This window comes from Passer montanus, unplaced genomic scaffold (assembly GCF_014805655.1).
Source record: "Passer montanus isolate IOZ18808 unplaced genomic scaffold, ASM1480565v1 scaffold42, whole genome shotgun sequence".
NCBI classification, from domain to species: Eukaryota; Metazoa; Chordata; class Aves; order Passeriformes; family Passeridae; genus Passer; species Passer montanus.
Window position 1 is genome coordinate 5,763,169 of NW_024369041.1, and position 24,772 is coordinate 5,787,940.

A 24,772-nucleotide genomic window follows, 5' to 3' on the forward strand; every position below is an offset into this window, starting at 1 on the left:
TCAGGGATTAGGTCAGGGATCAGGAGAAGGTTCTTACCCCAAAGGCTGGCCAGGCACTGAACAGGCTCCCCAGGGCAGTGATCACAGTGCCAAGCCTGTCTGCATTCAAGAAGTGTCTGGACAACCCTCAGGCACAGGGGATTCCTGGGGTGCTCTCTACAGGGCCAGGAGTTGGACTTCATGATCCTGATGGGTCCTTCAACTCAGGACATTCTGTAATTCTGTGTGCACTGAGTGATCTTCTCAAGCTGGTTTGCACTGCACTCACAGCTTGTCTGTAATTGCTTCCAATTTATGTCTGCAGTCAACCCCAGGGCATTGACAGACTGATCAAACACAGAGGGTTTGAGGAAAATGCCCCTTTTTGGTGAGTGTCCAAGGCCAGGTTGGATGGAGCCCTGAGCACCCTGATTTATTGAGTGGCATCCTTTCCTATGGGATCTTGAGGACCCCTTCCAACCCAAGCCTTTCTAGAATTCCATGATTATTTTGTGGGTCACTCAGAACAGATGAGATCCATCAAATACTAAAAAAGTTGGCCTGCATTCTAAAAACAGATTCCTCAAAATACCTAAGAGATTTAACTAAGATGGAGAAACTCCAGGAAAGAAACCAACCACCTCTTCAAAAGACCTGTATTTATTACACCAAAACTCAAAGTCCAAGCAGTTCACATACTTCTTTTCCTTCTAGGTTGCCCCAAATGTGACACCAGCAAGACAAAAATGTTTGTATGTATCCAAAGAAAACCACAAAATCAAAGTCCAATAAAGGTATGTTTATACAAAACTCACATGGTCTTTAAATGCAACAGAAATGGCATACACAGATTAACAGGTACAAAAAGACAGATGCATAAAAGAAAAGCTAGCATTTTGTGTTTCTTGTGCCTGTTGAAATGTAGAACATCTCACTAGCAATAACATGGAGGGAATAAAACACAGCAGTGTTAACTCAGATTTCAGCTCTTATTTACAGAATTTAGATGGTAACATTGCAGAATATTCTTTCTTTGATAAAGAATATTTTTTATTGTTTCATTAAAAAATACCTTATAAAAGCTGGATATTACCAACCGTTACTGGAGAGCACTGCTGCTGTCAGTGGGTATCAGTATTCACAGCTTGATTAATTGCTATTCTACAGTTCAGGCTACACCTGCAGTGATTATTTCAGTCAGTTCTCAGAGACAGTAACTCCTCTCTTACCTGATCACCTTTCCAAAGGGCCCTTCCTGGGTTTTCCACATTTCAGTGCTAATGCTGACTGCAGCATTAATGCAGCAGGACAGAAATAAGACAACTGAAGGGGATTTTTTATTCTTCGGATTTTTTTAATTTTGCCTTTTTTCCACTTGAGGAAGCTTTGGCTTTGGCTGTTTCAGTTTGCTTTGCAGTTTCAGCAGGTTTCTTTCTTAACCTTTGCTTTTTGGAACGCACCAGGTCTTCACGTCCCAGTTCAATCATTTTTGCTTCCCATGATTTCATTTCATTCTCATACCGAACCTTATCGTCTTGAGCAAGCTGCAAGTATGGCTGAAAGAAAACAAGGCACCAAGAAGTTACAGAAGGGGCTTTTTCTGGAAAACTGCCACACACAAAGGTGACTTAGAACAACACCTGTACAGTGTACAGACCAGGCATTTGCTTTCTACCCCAGCTAACTGAAAAAAAAAACCACCAAAAAAAAAAAACCTCGCAGAAAAATACAAAGCTTTAGCACTAAATTGCAGTTATGTCAGCAGCTGGCCATTCCTGAAGAGGAAATTTATTAAGTAAGTTCTGCTACCAACAGTTTATTTGAGCACTACTTTGAGACAGCTAGACTAAGTGAGGCACAGGAACAGATATTGCTGTGGAATTATTTCAAATTATTTTTCTACAGTAAGAACATGAACCTAGCCTATGTCCTCAGTACACACTAAAAACCACCTGGAAGGGCATTCAGGAGGAAGCACAGCAGGGTACAGAAAGCCTGAAAATGTCAAGGTTTACTTCAGATTTCACTACAGCACTGAAATCAGTTCATAGTTCAATACACTCAGAAAGCTGGCAGAAAATTATCCCCCAAACAACCAAAGTTAATAAATTACCCTGTGCACATCATTTGTGGATTTCTGTTACATTCCCTTGTAAAAAGTCTTTCCATGAGCAGCAAATTCTTATGCTGGTGTTAAAAGATATTATGGATGATTATAAAAAAATCAAATTGTTGTATATTATTCCACCTTCTTCTATAGATGTTGCTTAGCATCCACTTTAAGGCACACCAAACTTCCATCCTATCCCACTGAATCACGTTTCAACAACACTGTGAATTAAATGGTCACTACTGGAATAAAGGTAGTGACAGTCTTTTTCAAGATGCATAAACATCTTGGAGTGTTTTCCTCAGTGTTATAATTTGAGCAACCGAGTTCAAGATTTTGTACGAACATTCAATATCAATTTTGACTCCAGTTTTTAATTCTGATGAGATCAGAACCTCATTCAAATCCTCTGACATACCTGCTTTTGGGAAGCAGACATTTTTTTCCACGTATCAAATAGTTTCTTCAGCTTTGCCTAGGGGATACAGAACATGCAATACATGAGAGTTGTTTTAGGACCAGACTGACTTCAGAGGGGTACAGGTGAATACTGCATAAGCAAAAGCACAAAAGCATAAACCAATGCAAAAAAGCACAATATCTTGCCTCCCCTTATTTACCCTTTTCGTGTAAGTAAGTAATAAATTATATTGTTCAAAACAAGCTTCTGGGCATCATCTGAGCCACATTTACAGTGCAGGCCTCAACTGAGGAACAAACGATGTCCACCATCCTTACTGACTGAATGTGTAGGGTGAGGAACACATGAGGCACACAGGGTGGGTCTGCAGCACCTCAAGGGCTGTAATCCACCAGCAAAGCACACTTTAGTGCAGAACTGGTGAGTTGCTGGCTGGAGAAACCTGCCTTGTACATGGAAAACTGAGGAACAAACTATGTCCACCATCCTTACTGACTGAATGTGTAGGGTGAGGAACACATGAGGCACACAGGGTGGGTCTGCAGCACCTCAAGGGCTGTAATCCACCAGCAAAGCACACTTTAGTGCAGAACTGGTGAGTTTGCTGAGGAACTCTTGGATTTCCATAACACCAGCGGAACTACAGAAGGTACAATAAACTGCTACTGCCAGAGCAGGAGCACACCACCACAGCCCTGTGAAAAACTGTATTGCTACATCAAAACAAAGGGAAAAATAATTCTCTCCTTAAAAAAGGAACAGATAAAGTCTGTAACACTGAAGTGCAAAAAACAGCACAAATGTTTTAAGTCTTTATACCCACAGAGCACTTTTTTATACAGGCCATGCTAGCAGTATAGCCAGGTGGCCACAGCTTAAAATAATAACCTAAGCAATGCAGCATCCAGATAGTGAACTACTGAACAGTATCTCTGAGAATGACAGACTCTAAATTACATTTTTCTGAATACAATGGATATATTTTAGAAAAAGAATCTTTCCTGGCTTACCACAGGTGAACTTCCCTCACTTTCTTGAAAATTTTCTGACAGGAAGATGTTAAAGCCACTACGAGCTCTTTTAGGTTTTCCAAGCAGATTCAATTCCTTTAAAAACAAAAGAGAAGTTATTCCATCTACCAAGTATGCATTTGTTCCAAAACTAAACTCAGTATTTCTCTTTCTGTTTTATGCAAAAATCAAATTCTTTCTTTGGTGTTTTATTCTGTAAACTGGACTGTATGTCAAGATGCTCTTAGTGCTTTTCAAGACTAATGTTAAACTATAAAAAGCTAACAACTTGAGTTTTCACAAGGTGTTGAAAAAGCATTTCAAACTGATTCTTACTTCAGCTAAGTCTTCCAGAAACCAGAGAGTGCTACTAAATTCAACTCTGTAAGGAAGTCATGATGACAGATTTTCTATTATTCTTCAGTAAGGCCTCAGTTTGTGGTGTGACATACTGCCTGCACACAGAGAAGAGGGCACACACTTATCTTGGGAGGTGAGAAGGTGGAAGAGAACTGTGTTTCTGCTATCAGAATCCTTTGCCTACAGGGATGATGGCTAGAGAATGAAAGTACAGCAAGTTACAGATGCAATTACACTTTCTGTTTTCTCCAGTCCTGACATTCCCACTGGAGCCTGTGTGCTGTAAGTTAACATCTGCTTAGGCATTAGATATGCCAACTGAATTCCTTTTGGTGACATACTCTACAAGCATCAGCAGAATCATTAAGATTACAAACTCCTTTTAAGCAGGGGTCTTTTAAATCAAACTTGTTTTGCTTTTGCCAATTAGGGCAATGTCACAGTTTAATTCACAGAAATAAACAAGCAATACCTAACCCCTTTGATCTTTCCAGACAAACCATAATATTGTACTGTTACAGACGGTTCTGTCTCTAAGGATTTATACATAAACCAGCCAAAAAGGAATAGGGAAGATGGTGCCTATGAAAGTGCTAGTAAAGGACACAAACAGATGTCACAGCAGCAGCTACACAGTGGCAGAGCCCAAAAAAGCAAGAAAAAAAAGGCTACTTCAAACAGCTGCTACCTTGTAGGGCCTAATGAGGTAACAGATACAAAGTCTTTGTGCAAAACCATTTCTGGATGTCTTCCCATTTGAAGGAAGCGTTGCTGTTCCAAATGACTTTTAGTGCCTGTCCTTTCTCAGGCAGATCCAGAAATAGGGAGGAAAAAAGCATAGAGAAGCTACCTCTAAGCACACAGATCCATGCTAGTTCTGTGCTCTTCAAGCGAAGAAAGTGTTGCTGTTCCAAATGACTTAGTGCCTGTCCTTTCTCAGGCAGATCCAGAAATAGGGAGGAAAAAAGCATAGAGAAGCTACCTCTAAGCACACAGATCCATGCTAGTTCTGTGCTCTTCAAGCACAGGAAAGCCACTAAACTAGCTGCTAGCACCAGAAATTATTTTAGTCCATGGCATTTTGTGGGGGTTGTGTATATTGTGTGGGTTTTTTCTGTTCTGAGTTGCTTTTGTATTTCTAAAACATGCTTCAACTCTGCTTTGTATACTAGACAAACAGACTTCAGGTTCTTTGAGAGAAAAGAATCCTGAACTTCAAAATACTTACTCTTTTTGCCCTGATTGATCTTCTCCTTGCCAGGTGTCTTCTCCTTTCCTCTTTCAGAGCTGCAGCCTGGGCTGGAGTCAGCTGGGCTTTATAAGCAGCCATCTGCTCCCCATATCTCTTCCAGTCTGTCTTCATGGCTTCCTCATAAACCTACAGCACAAACCACCAGCAGCCTTAAACTGAAGCTAGATGTCCTAGAGTTGCTTTACGTTACCCCTTGAAACTGCCACTCAGAGAAACTTCATTGTTTCATATGAGGTTGAAACACCAACACAATATGAAACATTGTATTATGACTTAATATGATGACTTTTAAAGAAATTTACATGAACCAAAAGAAGTTGGTCCTTTCATCAAAATTAACTGAGGTTTCACCTACCACACGAGAGCACAACAACTTTACACAACTTGCATTGCACATGTAATGCAATATTGCTGTTCAAAAAGGACAAAGAATTGGTTTGCAGCCCACAGCCACATGGAGGGAGAGCTGTGTCATTTCTCTGGCAACAGATTAAAACTATTAAAGCCAAGGTCACATACAAGTGCATGAACAAGCAGCAAAGTATCCTCCTGCACTGGGTTGGCATGGCCAGATTCTGGTGGTGAGGGGGTACAGGGATGGCTCCTGTGAGAAGCCTGATGGAGCCAAGGCCAGCCAGCTCCCAGTGGCACCTGCTACTGGCCATCAGTGACAGTGGTGGCACCCCAGGGCCAACAGAGTGAAAGGCAGAAAAGAAAACTGCACAACTGCAGCCAGAGAAAGGAGGCAGACCACATCACAAAAACACTTCTACTGATCCTAAGGTCAGGGAAGGAGAGGCAGGAGATGCTCCAGGCACCAGAGCTGAGCTTCCCCTTCAGCCTGGGGTGAGGCAGCTGTGCCCCTGCAGCCCAGGGGGGAGCAGAGATCACCTGCAACCCCTGGAGGAGCCTCCAGTGGAGCAGGGGATGCCCAGAGGGGGCTGTGACCCCGTGTGCAGCCTGGTCCTGAAGGACACATGCTGGAGCAGCTCCTCAAGAACTGCAGCCCATGGGAGACTCACACTGTGAGCAGCTCATGGAGGCTGTCCCCTGAGGACGGGAGCCCAAGTTCTCCCACTGCACAGGAAGGAGCAGCTGAGGGGCAGCCCCATGTGATGGACTGACCTCAGCCCCCATTCCCGTGCTCCTGCACTGCTGTCAGGAGGAAGCAGAGAAATTGGGAGTGATGTTGAGCCTGGGAAGAGTAGGGGAAAAAGTGTTTTAGAATATCAGATTTTATTTCTCATTATCCTACTCAGAAGTTTGTTCTGCCCTGACAGCAGCCAGTGAGGGACCTCTCCCTGCTTTATTCAGACCCACAAACATTTGGCTGTATTTTCTCTCCTCTGCCCAGCTGAGAGTGGCTGTGGTGGGCACCTGGCATTCAGCCAAGGTCACCCCACCACACTTCCTCTGACTTATTCCAAGCTCCCAATTCTCCCAACTGTTTTGATGTCTGAACCTTTGTACACATGTGCTTTTTCAAGCCCTTTAAAAACATACCAACCAACCAAAAGACCCAACAGACGAAATAAAAAAACGACAAGACACCAAAGCAAATAAAACCCCACCAACTGTAGAGTTCAAAGTACTCAGGGAAAGGACACAACCTTACCTGCTTCTGTGATGCTGGTAACTCCTTCCACGCACCTGCTAATTTTTTTATCAGTTCTGTGTTGCTCACTTCTGTCGGTTAAAAGAGAAGGGCCGGAAATTAAGATCAACATTGTATCTTTAGTAAGCTCCTTCAACTTTTCCCAAGGAAAGCTGTCACAGGTATCCTCTTCCTGTATAAATGTATTTTTGTCCTTTCATAAAACTAACTCACTGTGGCAGTTAAAGGGCACTGCAGTATTTGGGGGATGGGGAAGTCACCCCTCACCTGGAGCCCAACATGCAGTAACAAACTGAAGCACCATTTCAAGGCAGCCATTATTACTCCACAACAATTTCCTATTTTTTGCTTTTCAGCTGGGTCCTTTTCTATACAATGCAAGATGGTCTGAATTTGGAGTGGAAGAAACCAAAGGTAAAATTTCCAGTTCTATATGAGAGTGGAACTCTTGAACTGGTGAGCTATACAGTGTATCAAATGGTTTTCTCTACTTAAATCTTCCTCAGGATTTGCCCAATATGACCATAGTTCTTCAAACATTTTAACCTTCAACAGTATTTCAAAACCAGCTCATCCTTCTATTCTGCAGCTCTCTGGCAAGAGTCACTGCACTGCCTATAAGTCAAGTTTTTGATAGTAAATCAAACATATTCGCAGGAAACTATTTTCCTCTAAATACACTTGTTTTTTCTCCCATATATAGCGATGCAATCCAGTACCTGCAACTTTTCAATTACTAAGCCTCAAAGTCACACACAGCTCATAAAATCAGCAAAAACGTACTTCAAATACACGGAGTCCAAAACCAATTGGGAATCACAAATCATCGCTCACATGCATTACCTAGGCGAGCTATTTCATCACGCACTCTTAAATTTTACATACTATGTTCATTATTTTGACTTATGAGGCACGGAAGGCCAAGCACGTGTAGGCAACGAGCGCGACCACGCTGGATTCGCTCGGGGAGGGGCAGGGGCGAGCAGCGGGGCTGGCTCCCGCAGCCCGGCTCCCGCAGCCCGGCTCCCGCAGCCCGCCTCCCGCCGCCGGGATCGCCGCTCCGGGGGTACCGCAGCCCCGGCTCCCCACAGCGCCAGCCGCGGACCCGCCGCCGGGATCGCCGCTCCGGCCGCTCCGCCCCTCCCGCTCCGGGGGTACCGCAGCCCCGGCTCCCCACAGCGCCAGCCGCGGACCCGCCCCGCCGCCTCCCCCCTCGCACCTGGGTTTTTTTCCCTAAAGGCCGGACGGTTGTCCATCACGAAACGAAAGTAGGCGGTGAGGGGCCGCTTCGGGCGCTGATTCGAGCTGGTCCCCCGAGACAGGCAGCGCTCCGCCGCGCCTCCGGCCCTGCACAGCACGGCACCGTCCAGCAGGCTGCCGGTGCCCCGCTCGCGCAGCGCCGCTCCCGCCGCGCCCCGGAGGAGCCGCCGCCCGCCCGCGGCCGAGAGCAGCGCCAGGCCCAGCACGGGCGCCTCAAGGTGACACCGGCACGGGGTGACACCGGCACGGGGTGACAGGTGACACCGGCACAGGGTGACCCCGCGGCCCCGAGCTGCCGGCACACGACCAGGTGAGCCCGCGGCCCCGAAGGTTCGGCACCGCGGGCGGGCGGGCTCCTCGTGCGCCCTCAGGAGCGCGCACAGGCAGCAGCGGTAACAGAGCAGAAAGCGAGCGGGCAGCGGGTACTGCTCCCGTCCATGAGGGGTGGCAAAGCCAACCCACGGCTGCGCTGCTTCCTCCGCGATGGGGAGCTGCTGGGCGCAGCTGTGGCTGGAGCGGCAGCAGCCACAGAAAGTTACTTTTTGAAAATATTTTTTCTTTTTTTTACCCCCTCTTCGGGGAAAAAGGAAAATTTACTTCCTTTTTTTTTTTTTTTTTTTTTTCCCCATAGTAGAACACAACACAGAATAAAGTAAACTTTCCAGCCCCGGAAATAGAATCTGCACAAAAAGCACGAACGGAGGAGCTCTGAAGGTGCAATAGTGGAAGTGTTTCTCTCCACAGATTGAACCCAGCCACTTCATAGCATGACTGAAGTCTTATATACTGCATTTATAATTTCATTTCAATAATTTCAAAAGCAGAAAGGCTGAACTGCTAGGAGTAGCATAAGAATCATAAGCATAATACTTAGCTTCACACCTCTATACCATGATAAGTTCCTTTTTTAATATTTACATATGCTTAGTATGTCCCACACACGGGTGTTGGTTGGTTTTCAGTCCTCCTGCTGGTTTCATACTGGGCTGGGAAGTCAGTCATGCATGGCACAAAGCAGGAACATTACCAGGTAAAGTATAAATGTTTTCAAATCATCCCTGACACAAACTGATAAACCAAAAGAAACCAAGTCAAACTTCTGATTTCATACAGTTCTATACAGATACTGCAAAAATTTTAATAACTTCTAGTACAAAGAGACTGCTATTTTACCTAGATAAAAAATAAAAACGCATTCTGATGGTCAGTCTTCTACAATCATTTGAGCAAGAAGTATAAATAATGTCTGCCTTCCTAGCTACACTGCCCTAATTCAAATATTATGAAGCACTCAGTAACAAAAAAATCCATTTATTCAGCTTGCAAAATGTAGTGTGAACAAGGATATTTTAAGATTATCAGAACCAATCTCAATCAAGCTGATGTTTCAAGTGTCACCATTACATCATAGATAAAACTGGCACAGAAATGACATTTTCCCATATGTGACCAATCTAAGCTGAGTAAATCAGAAAAGATGAAGTTCATATCCCACTGGTAGAGGTAAAAGCTCCTTACCACCCATACCCCACATTCCAGTTTGATGCATATGCAAATAAAAAACAACAACACAAAAAAAACCCCAAATCGAATGTATCTGTCATGTTAAAAACGTATTTTATGATGACACATTTCCCAACTGAAAGTAATTTTTCTTTCATGTAGAAGATACAGAGAAAAACATTTTGTCATCTTATTTTATTTTCAAGTAACCAAGAAGAACGAATGGTATGAAATCAAGAGTTTTTCCGCTTTTGATCTGTGTTTAAAGAACACACTGCCCCTCTCCAGCACTACTGGTTTTCCACATGCATAGTCTGAAGCAAGACTATGTGCAAGTTAATGTGCAAGTTAATGGCAAAGTTCCTCTCCAGTGTGAGTCTACTGTAACATTCTGCACATGCATAGTCTGAAGCAACTGAAGTGCAAGTTAATGGCAAAGTTCCTCTCCAGTGTGAGTCTACTGTAACATTCTGATATTGCAGACACAGCACCTCGGCAGACTCTTGTGATTATCTCCTCCCTAGATGAATATTGGTGTGACATGGCACTAACATATTTGAAATCCTCTGTCCAACAATGTGTAAGGGATGCTAACTCCACTAGGCTAGAGCTAGCATAAAAATGAACTCAGAGCCCAGTTCTAAGTAGCACCTGATGCCATGATAAAGGATGGCTTTGTTGGACACACACACTGCTGGCAGCTCTCTGTTAGAATGTTGCAACAAGTACTTTAAGGATATGCAGGAGTTACGATAAAAAAATAGCCAAGGAAAGTAGAAAATGTATTTTATTTATATGGAAAAGGCTACATCTGGATTTGTAAAAGGTCTGTGATAGTATTATGTTGCCCACACGTCACAAATCAGTTGTGAATAGCAACAAAATAGTTACATATCTTTCTACATACCAGTGCAATTAGTTCACATTGCAATAAAATTAAGTCAAGTATGCAACAGAATCAAAACCAAGTGTTTCTCCATAATCAGCATACAAAGATTTACAGTGCAAAGATCATTTTAGGTTTTAAGAAGTCTGCAGTCAGTCTTCAGAATATTCTAATGGGTGAGATACTCCAATTATTTTCACTGTTAGCAGTTTGTATCTTGTCAATACTGTGCACAAGCAAGTCTAAACTGAAATGACTTACATTGTAAATAAAATAGTCTATACAATAAAAAAATACAAATTATACAAGAGAACTAACAAAAAGAAACTTGAACACACGTATGAAACAGACAACATACTTCAATGACACACATACAGTATTCATCACATGAAAACAGCTACTTTTTCCAGCAAAAATAATTTCATTGATTTACAACTGAATTATAGATCTTGTAGTCTGAAGATGCAGGTGTCCAACTCTTAAAAACTATAATAAATGTCTTCTGCAAAGCATACAAAGAGGATAAATATTCTTATCAAAGTCATAAGGTTATTTTCAGAAGTTTGTTCTCTGTTGCTCCAGAAACACACTTACACGGGTGAAAAAAAATTCAAGGGGTGTCACATTGAAACCATAAACTGTGCTCCATTTCCTTCTAATTTTGAAAAAAACTAGAATTTACAGTACTCTGTGGTATATGAAAAGGTCTTCAAAAGTTTACATTGCATATTTCTGAGTCCATTCTCTCGCATGTCTGTTGTATCTGTACGTGCAGAAAGAAGGCATTACAGTGAGGAGCTGTTAGTGATACACTGACAGTGGCCACCTATTTACTTACACACAGGCTTTGCACCTCTGAGCTGAGCCAAAGGACATCAAAGCAGTCTAAAAGCCAAAAGTATACACCCACTACACATTCAGTTTCTGAGGTATCAGTATCAGAGCTACTCAGACCCAAACCAAACTTCACAGGTTTGCATTAAATTGTGCATCCTTCATTTGTATTTCGTAACTGCTTCCCTTATTTGCACCTTAACAGGAATTTGTTGTCAATTACTCCTAAAGGCACATGGTATTAAGAGTCTGACAAAGTTTACACATTTTAGTCCCACAAAATTCAGTATCATTAACTGGGATTTTATTCTCCGTTCTGCACTGCCAGCTGCATTTCAGAACTTGAAAAGAAAATTTTCTGAAAAGCATTTTTACTAGGTTTTAAGTCTTGGGTCTTTTCCTTCTGGTATGAAGCTGATTAATTTTATAATTCCATAATCCCAAGGGTACATGTCCTTATAGAATTGATAGCTTCCACTCTGATCCTTCCATTTGCTACATTCTACTCTTCAGACTGGATTCACTTTCTTGAGTTAACCAGAGAAAAATTCTGACAAGTTTTTAACTCTTAAGATCAGTATAGCAACTCATTTACTAATTGGTTTTCTTCTTGAAAATATGCTACCATACAAGTCTTTGAATTTTAACTTATAGTAAAATACTCATAGATAAATGCTCAGGGGTAACCAGCCATATCTTTCATTTCCTAAATCCAAGGTAAAACAACAAAAAAAAAAATTACTAGGTGATCATCATAAGAAGACAAAGCTACAGTGAAGACTACCTATTTTCTCACTTTCCCTAGCAATGATGAAATTTTGAGATTTGGAGATAGAAAGCCATCCCTCATTCCATTCCTTCACAAGCAGGAGGCACAACAGCTGAAATCACTAATAAGGAGGTGAGTGGAAAAAAGTTGAGCCACAAATGAGGAGAAGCTGATAGACAGCATCCTCAACTTGAACACCTTCTCTTTGCAGAAGGAGCTACAGCATTCAGGCACTTCAGAAGTTACATGGCTGGACTATACCAGACACTGAACTGAGAAAAAGGCCATTTTAATAATTCTTAGTCTGGGCAGAGAAATAATACTAGACCACAGATGTCCATGTAACTTCTCCATACTCCTTTGCTGTCTACTGCTCAAGGTAAAAGCAATCCTCAAATCTTCCTCAGTCTGTGACATGTGTTGAGCCACAGGCCACTGCATACACTGCAAGAAGTTTTCTATGGCTCAACTGAAAAACAGGTACCAAATAACTCAGTCAAACAGAAGGTCAGAAATTCTTCTGTACAGGTTTTACAACCAGAGGATTGCAGTAGCAACAAATAACTCATATTTGGGAAAATAATTTTTCATGCAATCCATCTGTTACACAAAAGCAGGATTGTCTTATTTAATTAAGTATAAAAAAATTAGTTACCAACACCTGTGTATGCCTACAGTTTTCTACTTGCCATGGCTATTCTCAATATTTAAAGAGCTAATCCTGTGGAAGTCTAGGAAAAGGGTATTGCTAAAGTTAATATGGAAGGTGCACAGCAGACAGCCACACACACAATTATGTATGTTATACTCACTTTTCCTTGTCTGACTTGTAGATCTGTGCAATATCTGGTACTAAAGGATCATCTGGATTAGGATCACAAAGTAAGGAGCATATGGACAATAAAACTAAATAAAAGAGACACTAGATTAAACAAGTTAGTTTGATTTCTACAATCCTTTAATATATTCCAGTATACTGAAGGAGGTGGGAGGAGGGTATAGGGAAAAGAATGCCTGTTAGTATTAAGCTGTCATTTAACAGTTTTGTCCAGAAATGTTTATACAGCATCATTTTTCCAGGGCCTAAGCAAACACCTGATACAAGCCCAGGGGATCTGCAGCCATGCACCTGTACCTTTTGTGATGATCTCTCTCCACATCCAAGCCTAGGAACCCACCTGCAGACTACAGGTACATATAGATATTGCTCACACTAAGCCTTCCACCTGCATTTAAGGTACTAATATTATTAATATTACATTGCCATGCAGTACTCTATTTGTGAATATCCTTTTCCACTTCTGTGCTGACAGTTATTCTCTCAATCATAAGAGTATTTTACCTAAGTGTGACTGCCATTTTGGGAAATACTTGATCAGCATTTAATACAGGTATTCACTTATCATTTCATATTAATTTCCTGGTATTGAACCAAGGAGGTTGGATTTTTTTCCTAACATCTTCAGGCCATACTTCTCAGGCAAATTCTATTTTTATGCTCAGAAATAATATGCACACAAGAGTACACAGTTAAATTATTCTAAATATGTGGTGAAAGGGAACTTCATGCTGCCATAAGAACAACTGTAGAACCTTTTTTCCCCCTGCTTCATCTTGTTACCCAAGAACCCACACCTATTTTCAGGAGCAGAAATTTCACTCACTTCAGTACTGACTCATTTTAAGTGCCAGTAATATCAGAAAATCAGGTTGGAATACATGCTCACACAGATGGTCAGAGGTGCTATAATATGCTCCAAACTTTTGATTCAAAGACTAGAAAGGAGAAACTTCCATGAGTCACTGAGCTAACTTCCAGTTTATGAAATACATAATATCTGAACATGAGACCAGCAGACTGCTCCACTTTATAACCAAAGAATGCTCAGCAAGTAAATAGACAGAAAATTGCTGAAGATCTAAAAATTTTACAGGTTTTCAGTTATAGATGCCAGCTGTTAAACCTAAGTGCCAATTTTCATTTGGTTAATAACTAGAAACAAGACAATTTTTGGATAGCTATAAAACAACTAATTTATGTGGGAAAAAATTATACCAATTACACATAAGAGTAATTGATGTCTTTAGCAATGACTTCAGGAAACAGAATATTAGACTTACATTTATATGGCTTGTGAGATTACTGCACAGGCCTGTAAGCAGGAGAAGTTGTTTTTCCAAGTGGACTTGCACAGAGCAATTTCCACTGGCCAAAGACCCAGAGTTTTTTCTTTGCTTGTACACCCAGTGCAGTGACACCTTGGCACACAGCTCAGAGCTCCCAAGTACAGGAGATGTGATATGGCTTGACCTTTTGAGTCACAGGAGAAATTTCTGTAGTATGACTAAGTGTGCCTTAGCAATTTGAAGACGGGTGAGAAGAAACAACAACACCCACATTTTAAGCAGCTTTTTAAGTGCCACAAAATGCCTGCAGCAAAAGAACTGCTTAACTGTTAACTCAACGTTCCAGAAATCTACAGTGTTCAAGTTTTGAGAAAGCTTAACTAGAGGATGAGAATATTTTAATAAAACTTTTACTGATGACTGTGAAAGGAGCTACATTTTGAAATATTCATCTTACAAAGGAATGCAAACCAGAACAAATTACCTCATTTTTAAAGAAAGTGTAATCAAGACCTTAGTCCAAAGAGTCATCAACAGGCAATCATGTAAGCTCCCATAAGGTCAGTATCAGGGTTTCACATTTACTTCCAAGTTGTGATTTTCAAGCCCTGCTCATCATTTCTCCTCCATTCAGCATGCACAGTCAGCTATCACATTTCAGGCTAAATGTACATTATTATCTCACCCAGCTTGGTTTAGAATATTTCTTTGCTGTGCATGCTTTTTTTTTTTGGTAATGTGACACTCCCAATAAACTGCACAAGATCTTGGATCATACCAAGAATTCCAATGGAATTTGCCTCTTCTGAAACATGCAGGATAAAGGAATTCCCACTGTTTACCTTTAAGACAGTGCAATAATACACAAAAGAAGTGCCATGGCAGTGTATGCAGCTTCACACATGCATTATCAAATCAGTGAGTTTACCTTTAGAAACAGTCAGAGCTGGTGACCATTGTGATCTCAAGATATCAAGACAAATACTCCCATTACTGTTTATGTTTGGGTGATATATTTTTGTTGTAAAAGCAATCTGTAATAAAAAAGAAATAAAAAACAAGTAATATCAGATTAGGGTGATTACATTTGGAATTCTTAAGATCATCCCTTCCTTTCCAGTTGTATCAGATCTGCCAACACAATTTTGTGACAGTCTTATCTGTATCCATGAAAAACATGTATACACTATTGCTCACGTTTCTGGTTTAACTTCCAAAATTAAGCCTCAAAGCATAAACTTTGAGCTAAAAACTTCCTTTCCTTAAAAGAAAGGACTTACCTTTGGTGGTTTGAAAGGATAGTCTGTTGGAAAGTGTACTGTGAGAAAAAATACTCCCCCTTGATATGCACTATCAGGCTGAGAAAAAAAACAGAACAGATAAAACAGATTAATATATTTCAGCTGTTTTGGAGCTTTCCTTCTCCTAAAGAAAATCCATTTTTTCCCCAGCACATAGCCCACTATGGGCCACAAACTGGGAAGGCGCAGAGGGAAGTGAACCCTCCCACTGGCCTGCAGAGTTACAGTAGAGCCAACTGTGGCAGCACCACAGTTACTGAGCACTGCCCTTTGGGGAGAAAGAGGGAGCCAAACAGCTTCACTGCAGGAAGGGAATACACAAACCAGAGCAGGCCCTCCAAATCCTGTCCCTGTGCAAGACCACAGCTGCTCTGATCTTCCTCCATTCTTAAGCTACAAACATACTTACCCTAAGAAGTGGTTTCTCTTTGCAGATGCAAAGAGTGGGATTTTCCAATATAATTCAGTTCATCATGATGGTATCAGGGAGTTTTAAAACACACAACATCTTTGTGACCTGCACAAATCTGTGCACATGCATTTTGTCAGACAACATGTGCAAAGGTTTATGTCCAGGTTGCACATTATCAAATAAAATAAGCTCCATCTAAATGCCCTCTGCAACTCCACTCTTGTTTACAGTTACCAACTTTAATATCAGATTTCACCCACTCTTCCTCCTTTCAAATGGATGAATCTTCCAGAACTGATCCTATGAAAAGCAAGCTCTTTGCTTTGTAGCCCATATCACCAACTCCACTCCTTTCAGATAGATGAATCTTCCAGAATTGATCATCTATGAAAAGCAAGCTCTTTGCTTTGTAGCCCATATCACCAACTCACACACCACAGCTGACCAATTAAACACCTCTAACTTCATGAAGAGGAGGGATTTTTGAGGAGTTACAGAAAGCAACTGGTACCAGACTAATAAGAACAACAATATCACCCTAGTTTTAGGCTATTTAGGCTATTCACAGCACAGCTGAATGTGGCTGCTATATTTACAGAAACCCAAATGAATCCTTCTGTAACAAAAAGAGAAGCAAGGTCTTACATTTTAAGGGGCACGATTCCTATACTTACAGGTCCCATAATAGTTGCTTGCCAATGAAACACTGAAAGGCAAAAGATGCAACAATTAGAGATTTTCTGAGCCCTTCCAGAACTGAAATGTACTGAATGTTCTAGGAGGAGCTTACAGTCATCTCCAACAGGTCCAGCAGAACAGTGGGCTGGTGGATCTCGCTGCAGATCACTTAGTTCCTGCAAGAAACACAGAAATATTTGAAAGACATGAAAATCCAGACCACTTGGCAGCATGCCTGCAAAAGTGGGAACACAAACCAATTTTATTAAACCCGTGGGCATTTTTTGTGGTATTTTGATAAAACAGTCAACACTTGAAATGTCCATTGAAACTGAATAAATTTTTTTGCCAGATGACCTGCAGCTAACACTGCTAGGAATTAATATCTGGAAGAATTTTAGAGTTGCAACCAAGTTCATACTAAGTTCAATATACTTGAAGGAGACAAAACCAATAAAAAGGGTTTCTTGATTAGTCTGTAAACTCACAGTTTAATTTAGTTAGGTGCTAATGTGATCATTCCCTTAGCTTTTGATTTTACAAAAGTTTCTGTGTTGTCCTAGTCTATGGACATCAGCTGAGCTTAATTGGCCTATAAAATGTTTGCAGCCTGCCTGGAGATGATGTATGAACATAATATAAAGGGTTCTAACTAAATTGGAACCTAAAGGAAATATATTAGCTCTACACCTTATTTACCTTGATTCAATCCCCTGCATGCTTGCTTTTTTTTTTAAATGACTACTAAAAAACTCCCAAGTTGAAACTTAATAACTCAGAAGAGCTTTTGATTATCATCTGATTTATTTCTCTTGCTGGAGACCACACAGTCCCAAATAATTTAAAAATATAATGTGATTTCACAAAACCAGCACTGTTTTTCATCTGATTTATCATCACTATTTCAAACAAGCAGACAGTAGTTTCAGTTAATTTTCCTCATTTAATTCAATATACTCCTTTTGATGTCTGAATTTGACTGTACTAAGGAAAACTTTTTCCAATTCTAGGCTGATAGAAACTGTGCTGTAGAAACTTGAATGACCACATGCAAGTACTTCCTTTGAAATAAGTTAAAGGGTGTGTGTCTGTAAGTAACTCAATTCCTTACTCAAAACATGCACATTAAGTTGACAATAGACATAAGCAGGTCTATGAGTTTACCTTAAGGAGTAACACCAGAAACACTTCTACTTAGTCAAGACAACTACTTACAAATTCAAGGTTTAAACTAAGTTTAACTCAAGTGTAGAATTGATGTACTTAGTCTGATCAGGCCTTACATATAATTTGAAGGGTTAAAAATCTGCACTTCTCAACTGCTGTGATGTATTTTTCCATTTATGATATCCAGTAAATATTTCAACTCAATTTACCATGGACCCAACACCTAAATTCAGGCAGACTTACAGCTCCACTGTTGGCCCTGAAATCAAAGAAAAGCACTGCACCATATCTTACTCCTGCTCTGAAGTGACTTCTCACAATCTCGTGATTTAAACAAGACAGACACTTTTTCCTATACTCAAACAGCACAGGTTGTCAGCTGGCATTACTTGTCTGCACTTTAACTTTATTCTGTTGGTGACACTGCATGCTGATCCAGAAAGAACACTCTGGGCTGGACTTTAACTAATACAGGCACTTTAGAAATGCAGTTCCTATTTTAATCAGAGGACTCATGTTTCGTTAAGGAGTGATTCAGAGAACCAGCTATTTATGCAAAGCCAAGCCACTGCCAGTACACACAGGCAGTCAACAAATCTCAGGTTTCCAGCAGTCACCAGAGACAAACATGGCCAGCAGCAGAGCTGTTACTGGCACCGTCTTCTCGAATTTGCAACTCAAGATCTAACCCAACAACAGAAGGTTAAGTCTTGTACACACACTAAAACAACCCAACCAAGACCAAACAGCTGCACTACAGCGCTGGAACAAGAACTCTGCCTAACAATCATGCATTTTGCAACAGTCATTATTGACTACTAAATTCAAGGCAGGAACTGGAAAAATATGTAGCTTGAACTTTTCAGAAAGTCTTTGAAGTATATGTAAACATTCCATATGCATACGGGAACTACCAGGCAACCAGGCAGAGTCACAGGTCTGTAACAGTGCTTTTGTTGCTAGATGTATTCATCAAGATCTTTACATACCCCAAAACCACACAAGTTTATTTTCTTTCATATATACACTTGTACTTAAGAATTAACAGAACTGGGGAATGCTCCTCGGGTGTACACTTCAATTTGTTCAGGCTAAAAAGGCACTGACATCTGTTCATTATTAGAAAAAAACAGCAAATATTTTTCATCAGACATTGATGAGACCCACAACTATAAATCCCTGTTAATAAAACTTCCTAACAACAATGAAGAAAAGGTTCTCTTCAATCAACTTCACCAAATGAGAGTGATGTTCACAAATACATTGAGACCTTCTGCAGCTGTGAAACATAAAGCCAGATCAAACTTCAAAATCAGTAGAGCAAATTCAAGCTGCATTTTGCATCCATATGTAAAGCTAATGTGGTTTAAAAATACAAGTGGTAACACGATCCAACAGTATGAACAGTTTGAATCTTTATGTACAGAAATTCAGATCAAGCTGTGATAAAAAGGAAGAACTATTCAGATTCACATTGTTGATTATGCTGTTTAAGCTTTAGGTTCAAAGCAAAATTATCTGGAGAGCTGTAAGATTTAGGCTTCAAGCTTTCCTGCACTTTTTGAAATGGGGCAAGGAGATACTCAGATGTCCCTGAATCAGACTGACCTGCCAGTGCCCAGAGTTGAACACTGCAGAACAGAAATGAGGATCCTCTAAATACATGTAGAAAGACTTCTTCATGACTTCATTTATTCACAAAAGAATGAGAATACAAAAATTCTCAATACAAAGCACAGATGCTCTTTAGAAGAAGGCCAAAACCTTGCTTTGTAAAGGGACAAGGCTGAAGATTCACAAAGTTTAACATGCTGAAACCTCATCAAGAAGCACAAGCTAACTGCACGTGAGGCACTAGACAGTCAACTAGAGATTGCCCTGTAATTTTAAGTTAAGCAGCTTTGTCCAAGCTTTATGGATTATTACCATGTAGCTGCATGATGCAGGTCTGGTCACTTCCAGGGTCTGCACGAATACTTTTAGCCACTGGTATAGAAAGTGCTGGTGCAAGATGCACATTTGCTGACAAACAGGATCCACAGCTCATTTTCAGATTCATTTTCAACAGAAAAAGTCACCAGTGTACACTGGTGCAACATCTTTTATGAGAATACACAACCCCAAGATTCTGTCTGCAAGAGATGCATCAGAAGGAGGAGTGATTTCCAACACTGTAACATAAAATGACTGTAACAACATAAAAGCACCTCTCAAGAGCTGCAACACATGCCACACTACCCCAGCACAGCCAGGATCAACAACCACGGAGAAAAATACCTAAGCTGGGGACAGTGGTAGGAATAAATCCTCTAATCCTCTCTACAAAACATTTCAGGGTAGAATAGAATGCTAATGGTTAACACACGACTGGAGATGGGCAAAGCCTCCAAATGATCACCTTCCCTTGCACCACGAGTGCTCCTGAACAGCCCTATAGACAGCATGAAGCACAAATTCAAGTTTAACAGCTGTAAAAAGCAGGCTGTGGTAAGCTATAAATGTTGGAGACATTTCTGAATGTGCAGAAAATACCCACGGTCAAAGAATAATACAGGATGTATTTCATAAGAAGTTGAAGACTGCAAGGCCAATTTAACACTTACATGCTTGATTAGCATTCAGGCTTTTCTCCCAAAAAGCTACTGGAACAACATTGTAAAGGATATTTTGGTAGTAAGGAAATAAATCTTTTCAGCATAGATGTCCTAAACATGTCTTTTTTTTCAGTAGAAAAAAAAAATTCAGAAAAAAAGACTGCAGATTATCTGAAGACCAAAATAAACTGCAGACAGCATCACTAAAAGCTATTTTCATTCTCCAAACAACACAAAACCACAACCTTTCTCCACACTATTATTTAAAATATAGATTTATATTTGTCAATTGTGTTCTTAATTTCTTGCACAAAATGCATTGTAGAGCACAGACTCATTTCCTACCAATTCCATGCATACACTGCTGTTTGGGACCATTTGTCATAAAACCTCACAGTGATCATACTTAAGACTAGTTAAAGTATTTTCTGGTTCTTCACAAATTTGGGAAATATAAAGCACATATTTTTAATAAGATTTATTGCTATCATGTTTTGTCAGTAATAAATATTATATTTCCATGTTCTATTTCAATGCAAAAAAAATTTGCTAAAATATGTAGTATCCCAGCTGAAGTTTTGAAAGCAAATTCAAATACTTCATGTTAGAGCCAAAAAAGTTTCCTTGTTATGCTGATTACCATCTAAAGGCTGCAGGTTTAAAGTCAAAATCTAAACCACAAATATCAATTTTTTATTTGAGTCAATTTACAGTTACAAAAGTATTATTTTCAACAAAACTTTTCAAGTTAGTATGTCCTGTTAGCCTATGCATATATGAAACACACTGAACCACAGAGACCTACAGTTCATTGAAACAACTGAATGTTTGAAGGCTTCTGTTCTTACTGAGTTGTAGGAGAAAACCAATCAAGCACTATATATCAATAAGATAAGAACAACAGCTATTCTTAAAGCAGTGTTCAAATCTATCTCTTCCTTCTTGATTTCAAAATGTCCACTAAAACCTCTTGAAGTTCTATTTTTTTACACCTGAACATGAACAAGCACATCAACCTCCCACTAACACTGGAGTGGAGGTTGATGTGCTTGTTCATGTTCTTTACCCAAGTAAAGGACTTATGATGAAAACAATCCCAGCTGCAATATGGAACTAACAGGATGGCAAACTCTGCAAATTAGATATGTGACCAAAGAATTTGGACAGGAACCCCAGAAAAATGGTTCTGCATAAGACAGATGGGCAGAACTGAGACCTACACACTATTTTGCAGAACCTGACAGCCTGAATTATTTTCCACCTTTCACAAAAGTCATGGTATCTCACTTTCCAGAGGTGGCAAGAATAAAGGCTTCTTTGCACAGTATTTCTTCCCAGCTAAAACACTATTTGTTTTGCTTTCATCATTTGCAGCATCTGGAATTTACACTGCCCACAAAAATGTGCTGTTCTTTCACCGCCCCAAGGAACATCACAGAGAGTGTAATTGAGCTTTTTTGAGAGTGTAGAAATTCAGTGCCTCTCTCCTACAACAGCAAAGCACTCACAAGGCAAATGAACACAGGATCCTCAGCTTATGATGAATAAGAATCCCCTGACCCCAAATTCTCTGAGGGACTCTGAGATGAGTTTGTCATGGAGATGCTGCTGACAGAAGCAGGGCTTCATGTCCACACTGTTCTCCCACCTACAGCACTAGGATCAACATGCCTCCATGGGCAGGGATCAGCTTCTCCACTGGTTACTCAGTTGCCCATTTTTAAAGAAAGCTGCCAAGCACAAATGTCTTTCTGTGACTAGTCTTGGAAGTCCACAGGCTATCCTCCTTTGAGGAGCCCCTTGAAGATGATCAGCCAAAGGCAGGATGCAATGACACAGATCCCAGTGGCAATATCACTTAGAAATCAGAGTCCCAATCAGTATGACAAAAATATGCTTACTAACAGGTTGACATATTATAGCTTTGCTTCCTTTGTAGGTGTTGTCACACTGAACACACAAATTATCAAAACTACTGTGAACAAACACTCAAGCTTGACACTAAAATTCCTTTGTTTAAGCACAATTCTGAAGCACCCCAAACCCACTGAAGCTTAACTTCAGACAGTCTGTCTAGACGGATGAGCTCCAAGCAATGCCACTGTGTTTGCTGACAGTGTTTTGTTCTCCAAAGAATTCCTCTAGGCACTCTGAAACCACAGCACTTCCTCTACTCCAGATCTTATCCCTTCCTATCCTTCAGATATAACATAACTAAAAACCTTTACAGCCAGTCTGAAACACCAGGAAAGCAGAGGAGACAAACACACCAACATATAAATACATTTCATCTACCATTAAACTTCCATTCCCATGATCTTTGAGGAAAATTTTATGTATTACAATGACATCAAAATAGTTTGTCTTTTCAAACTTCTCCACGTCATTTGAGCTTTCCACTTGAAACAAACTTATTTCCTTGCCATTCCCTTTCCTCTTCTACTTCTTGAGAGAAAGACTGCTAGCCAAATCCCTCCAGTAGAATTTTTTCTTCTCCTGGAAAGGCAGAAGAGAGCGATGAGGGTAGTTAATGGAAAAAAAAGAAAACCAGCAGCAGTCATTTCTGCAGCAAACTAGCAGCAAGTGGTAACTAGTTCTGAATTTAATCTCTACTCTTCTTGGAGGTCCTTACCCAGCATCTCTTCATGTTTCAGGTAGAAGTGTATTTGTATAATCAGGAAATCTCATAGCACCTCACAGCAGGTTGGAAAGCATCGCTTCATTTTGAGAGTAGAAACAGAATTTAATAAGGCTAACAGAATAAAATATACTTAGATAAAAGGTCTAACCATAATTTCACATCTATCAAAAGTTCTTAAATGCCACATTAAAGAAAATTGTGGCTTTCCAATATGTATGAATATCTCTAAACCAGAAATCAGCAGGCTGGAAAGCATAGCTTCATTTTGAAAGAGTAGAATCAGAATTTAATAAGGCTAACAGAATAAAAGATACTTAGATAAAAAGTCTAACATCTATCAAAAGTTCTTAAATGCCACAATAAAGAAAATTGTGGCTTTCCAATATGTATGAATATCTCTAAACCAGAAAGAAAGTTATGTAGGGAACATGATAAAAGTATGAAGACTAATTCCATTCTATTTCCTCATTTGGAAAGCCCCAAACAACCACTCTATCTCAAAAACACTAGATTACCAGACTTTCCCCTTTGTCTCTTTATCTTAGCAGAAAGATGAACAAGAATTGGAAAGAGATAGTATTCAGAATAATGCTTTTTTCCATCTCAAAAATACTAGATTACCAGACTTTCCCCTCTGTCTCTTTATCTTAGCAGAAAGAAGATGAACAAGAATTGGAAAGAGATAGTATTCAGAATAATGCTTTTCTTGAAACTAAAGAGATGTTCAAGATGTGGGAAATTAAAGTGGCAAGAGGCAAAACATTTGTATAATATGTAGAAGTACGACAAAGTTATTGCTAAAGAAAACCACTGTAGTAGTTTGATATATTGGTCGAATGCAACATTCATGACAAATATGTGATATGAAGGTACAAAATTGTTCTGTGATTGCACTGTGTGTAAAGGGATAAGCTTTGCACCATGAAGCAGGACTACCAGCTTCTAGTAGAAATCCATCCAAAGTTGGTACTTGCTGTAGAGTATCCCAAACCTGCCTGCTGTGGGGTTAATCGGTCACTACAGAATCCTATTTCCGCAATACCAATGGCTTCCGATAGCAAAAGGGAATCCTGCACAAGAAATAATCGCACCGTCACGTAACCAGGATGGCACCGATGCCGCCTAAATATGGCACAGCAAGAGCAGCCAAACAGCCCGGGCTCTGCTCCACGGCCGAAGCACCAAGCTCAGCTCCCTGCCGTGCTGCGATGCACTGCACAGCCACCGGCTCAGCCTCGCCGAACAAAAGGAAACCGGGAATTACCAGGCCATTTACACGTATCAGCCCAAAACACGACAGCCGGGGTACGCTCAGAGGTCACAGCAAGAGCCATGCTGACAGCACTTCAAGGCGGGCAGCGAGGGAAGGCTCGGCTCCCCTCGGCGCCCGGCTCTCCCCACGGCTCTCCCCGCTCCCCCGGCTCTCCCCGCTCCCCCGGCTCTCCCCACCGCACCCCGCTCTCCCCGCGGCTGCTCCGCGAACGGCGCCTCAAAGCCCCGACTCGGGGTGCGGGGCCTCCCAGGAGGCACAGTCCCGAAACCGTGAGGAGGCCGGCTAGAGCCCCCCTTCTCCGTCTCACACCCGCTCCTCTTCCCCAGCTGCCGGCGAGGGAAGGACGAGTCCCGGCAAAGAAAGCGCGCGGCTCGCTGAGCCCGCTCCGGCCGCCGCCTCGACCCCCGCAACAAGGGGGCAGCCCCCGCGGCCGCCCGAGCGCAGGGGGACCTTTCCGCCCCCTCCCACGGCTCGGCCCCACTCACTTTTTGTATCCGCTTCAGCGCCATGGGAACGCGCGGCGGGAGCGCGAAGCAGGCGGCGGGAGCGCGGGGCGGGAGCGCGGGGCGGGAGCGCGGCC

The 24,772-nt window shown here is 41.2% G+C and overlaps 2 protein-coding genes across 3 annotated transcripts; both read right to left on the reverse strand.

The window, feature by feature from the left end:
• Positions 1-621: 621 nt before the first annotated feature.
• On the reverse strand, positions 622-8,600 carry TFAM (transcription factor A, mitochondrial; the record flags this gene model as incomplete). The annotated part of the gene is made up of 6 exons (XM_039719639.1): positions 622-1,535; positions 2,508-2,564; positions 3,521-3,616; positions 5,109-5,258; positions 6,748-6,818; positions 7,967-8,600. Coding segments are annotated over 6 exons (1,227 nt in total), but the record flags the coding sequence as incomplete, so codon positions are not given.
• Positions 8,601-10,279: 1,679 nt separating this feature from the next.
• UBE2D1 (ubiquitin conjugating enzyme E2 D1) lies at positions 10,280-24,766 on the reverse strand. Of its 2 annotated transcripts, none has more exons than XM_039719641.1 (7): positions 24,678-24,766; positions 16,630-16,693; positions 16,514-16,545; positions 15,407-15,484; positions 15,055-15,160; positions 12,812-12,905; positions 10,280-11,159 (listed from the first exon to the last, which is right to left on the reverse strand). In XM_039719641.1, exons 1-7 carry the CDS (start codon positions 24,699-24,701, stop codon positions 11,114-11,116), a joined length of 444 nt encoding a protein of 147 aa, XP_039575575.1. In that variant the 5' UTR covers positions 24,702-24,766; the 3' UTR covers positions 10,280-11,113. The 2 variants fall into 2 exon arrangements, with proteins under 2 accessions (XP_039575575.1, XP_039575574.1); XM_039719640.1 differs by lacking the exon at positions 24,678-24,766 and adding an exon at positions 19,611-20,206.
• Positions 24,767-24,772: the final 6 nt, after the last annotated feature.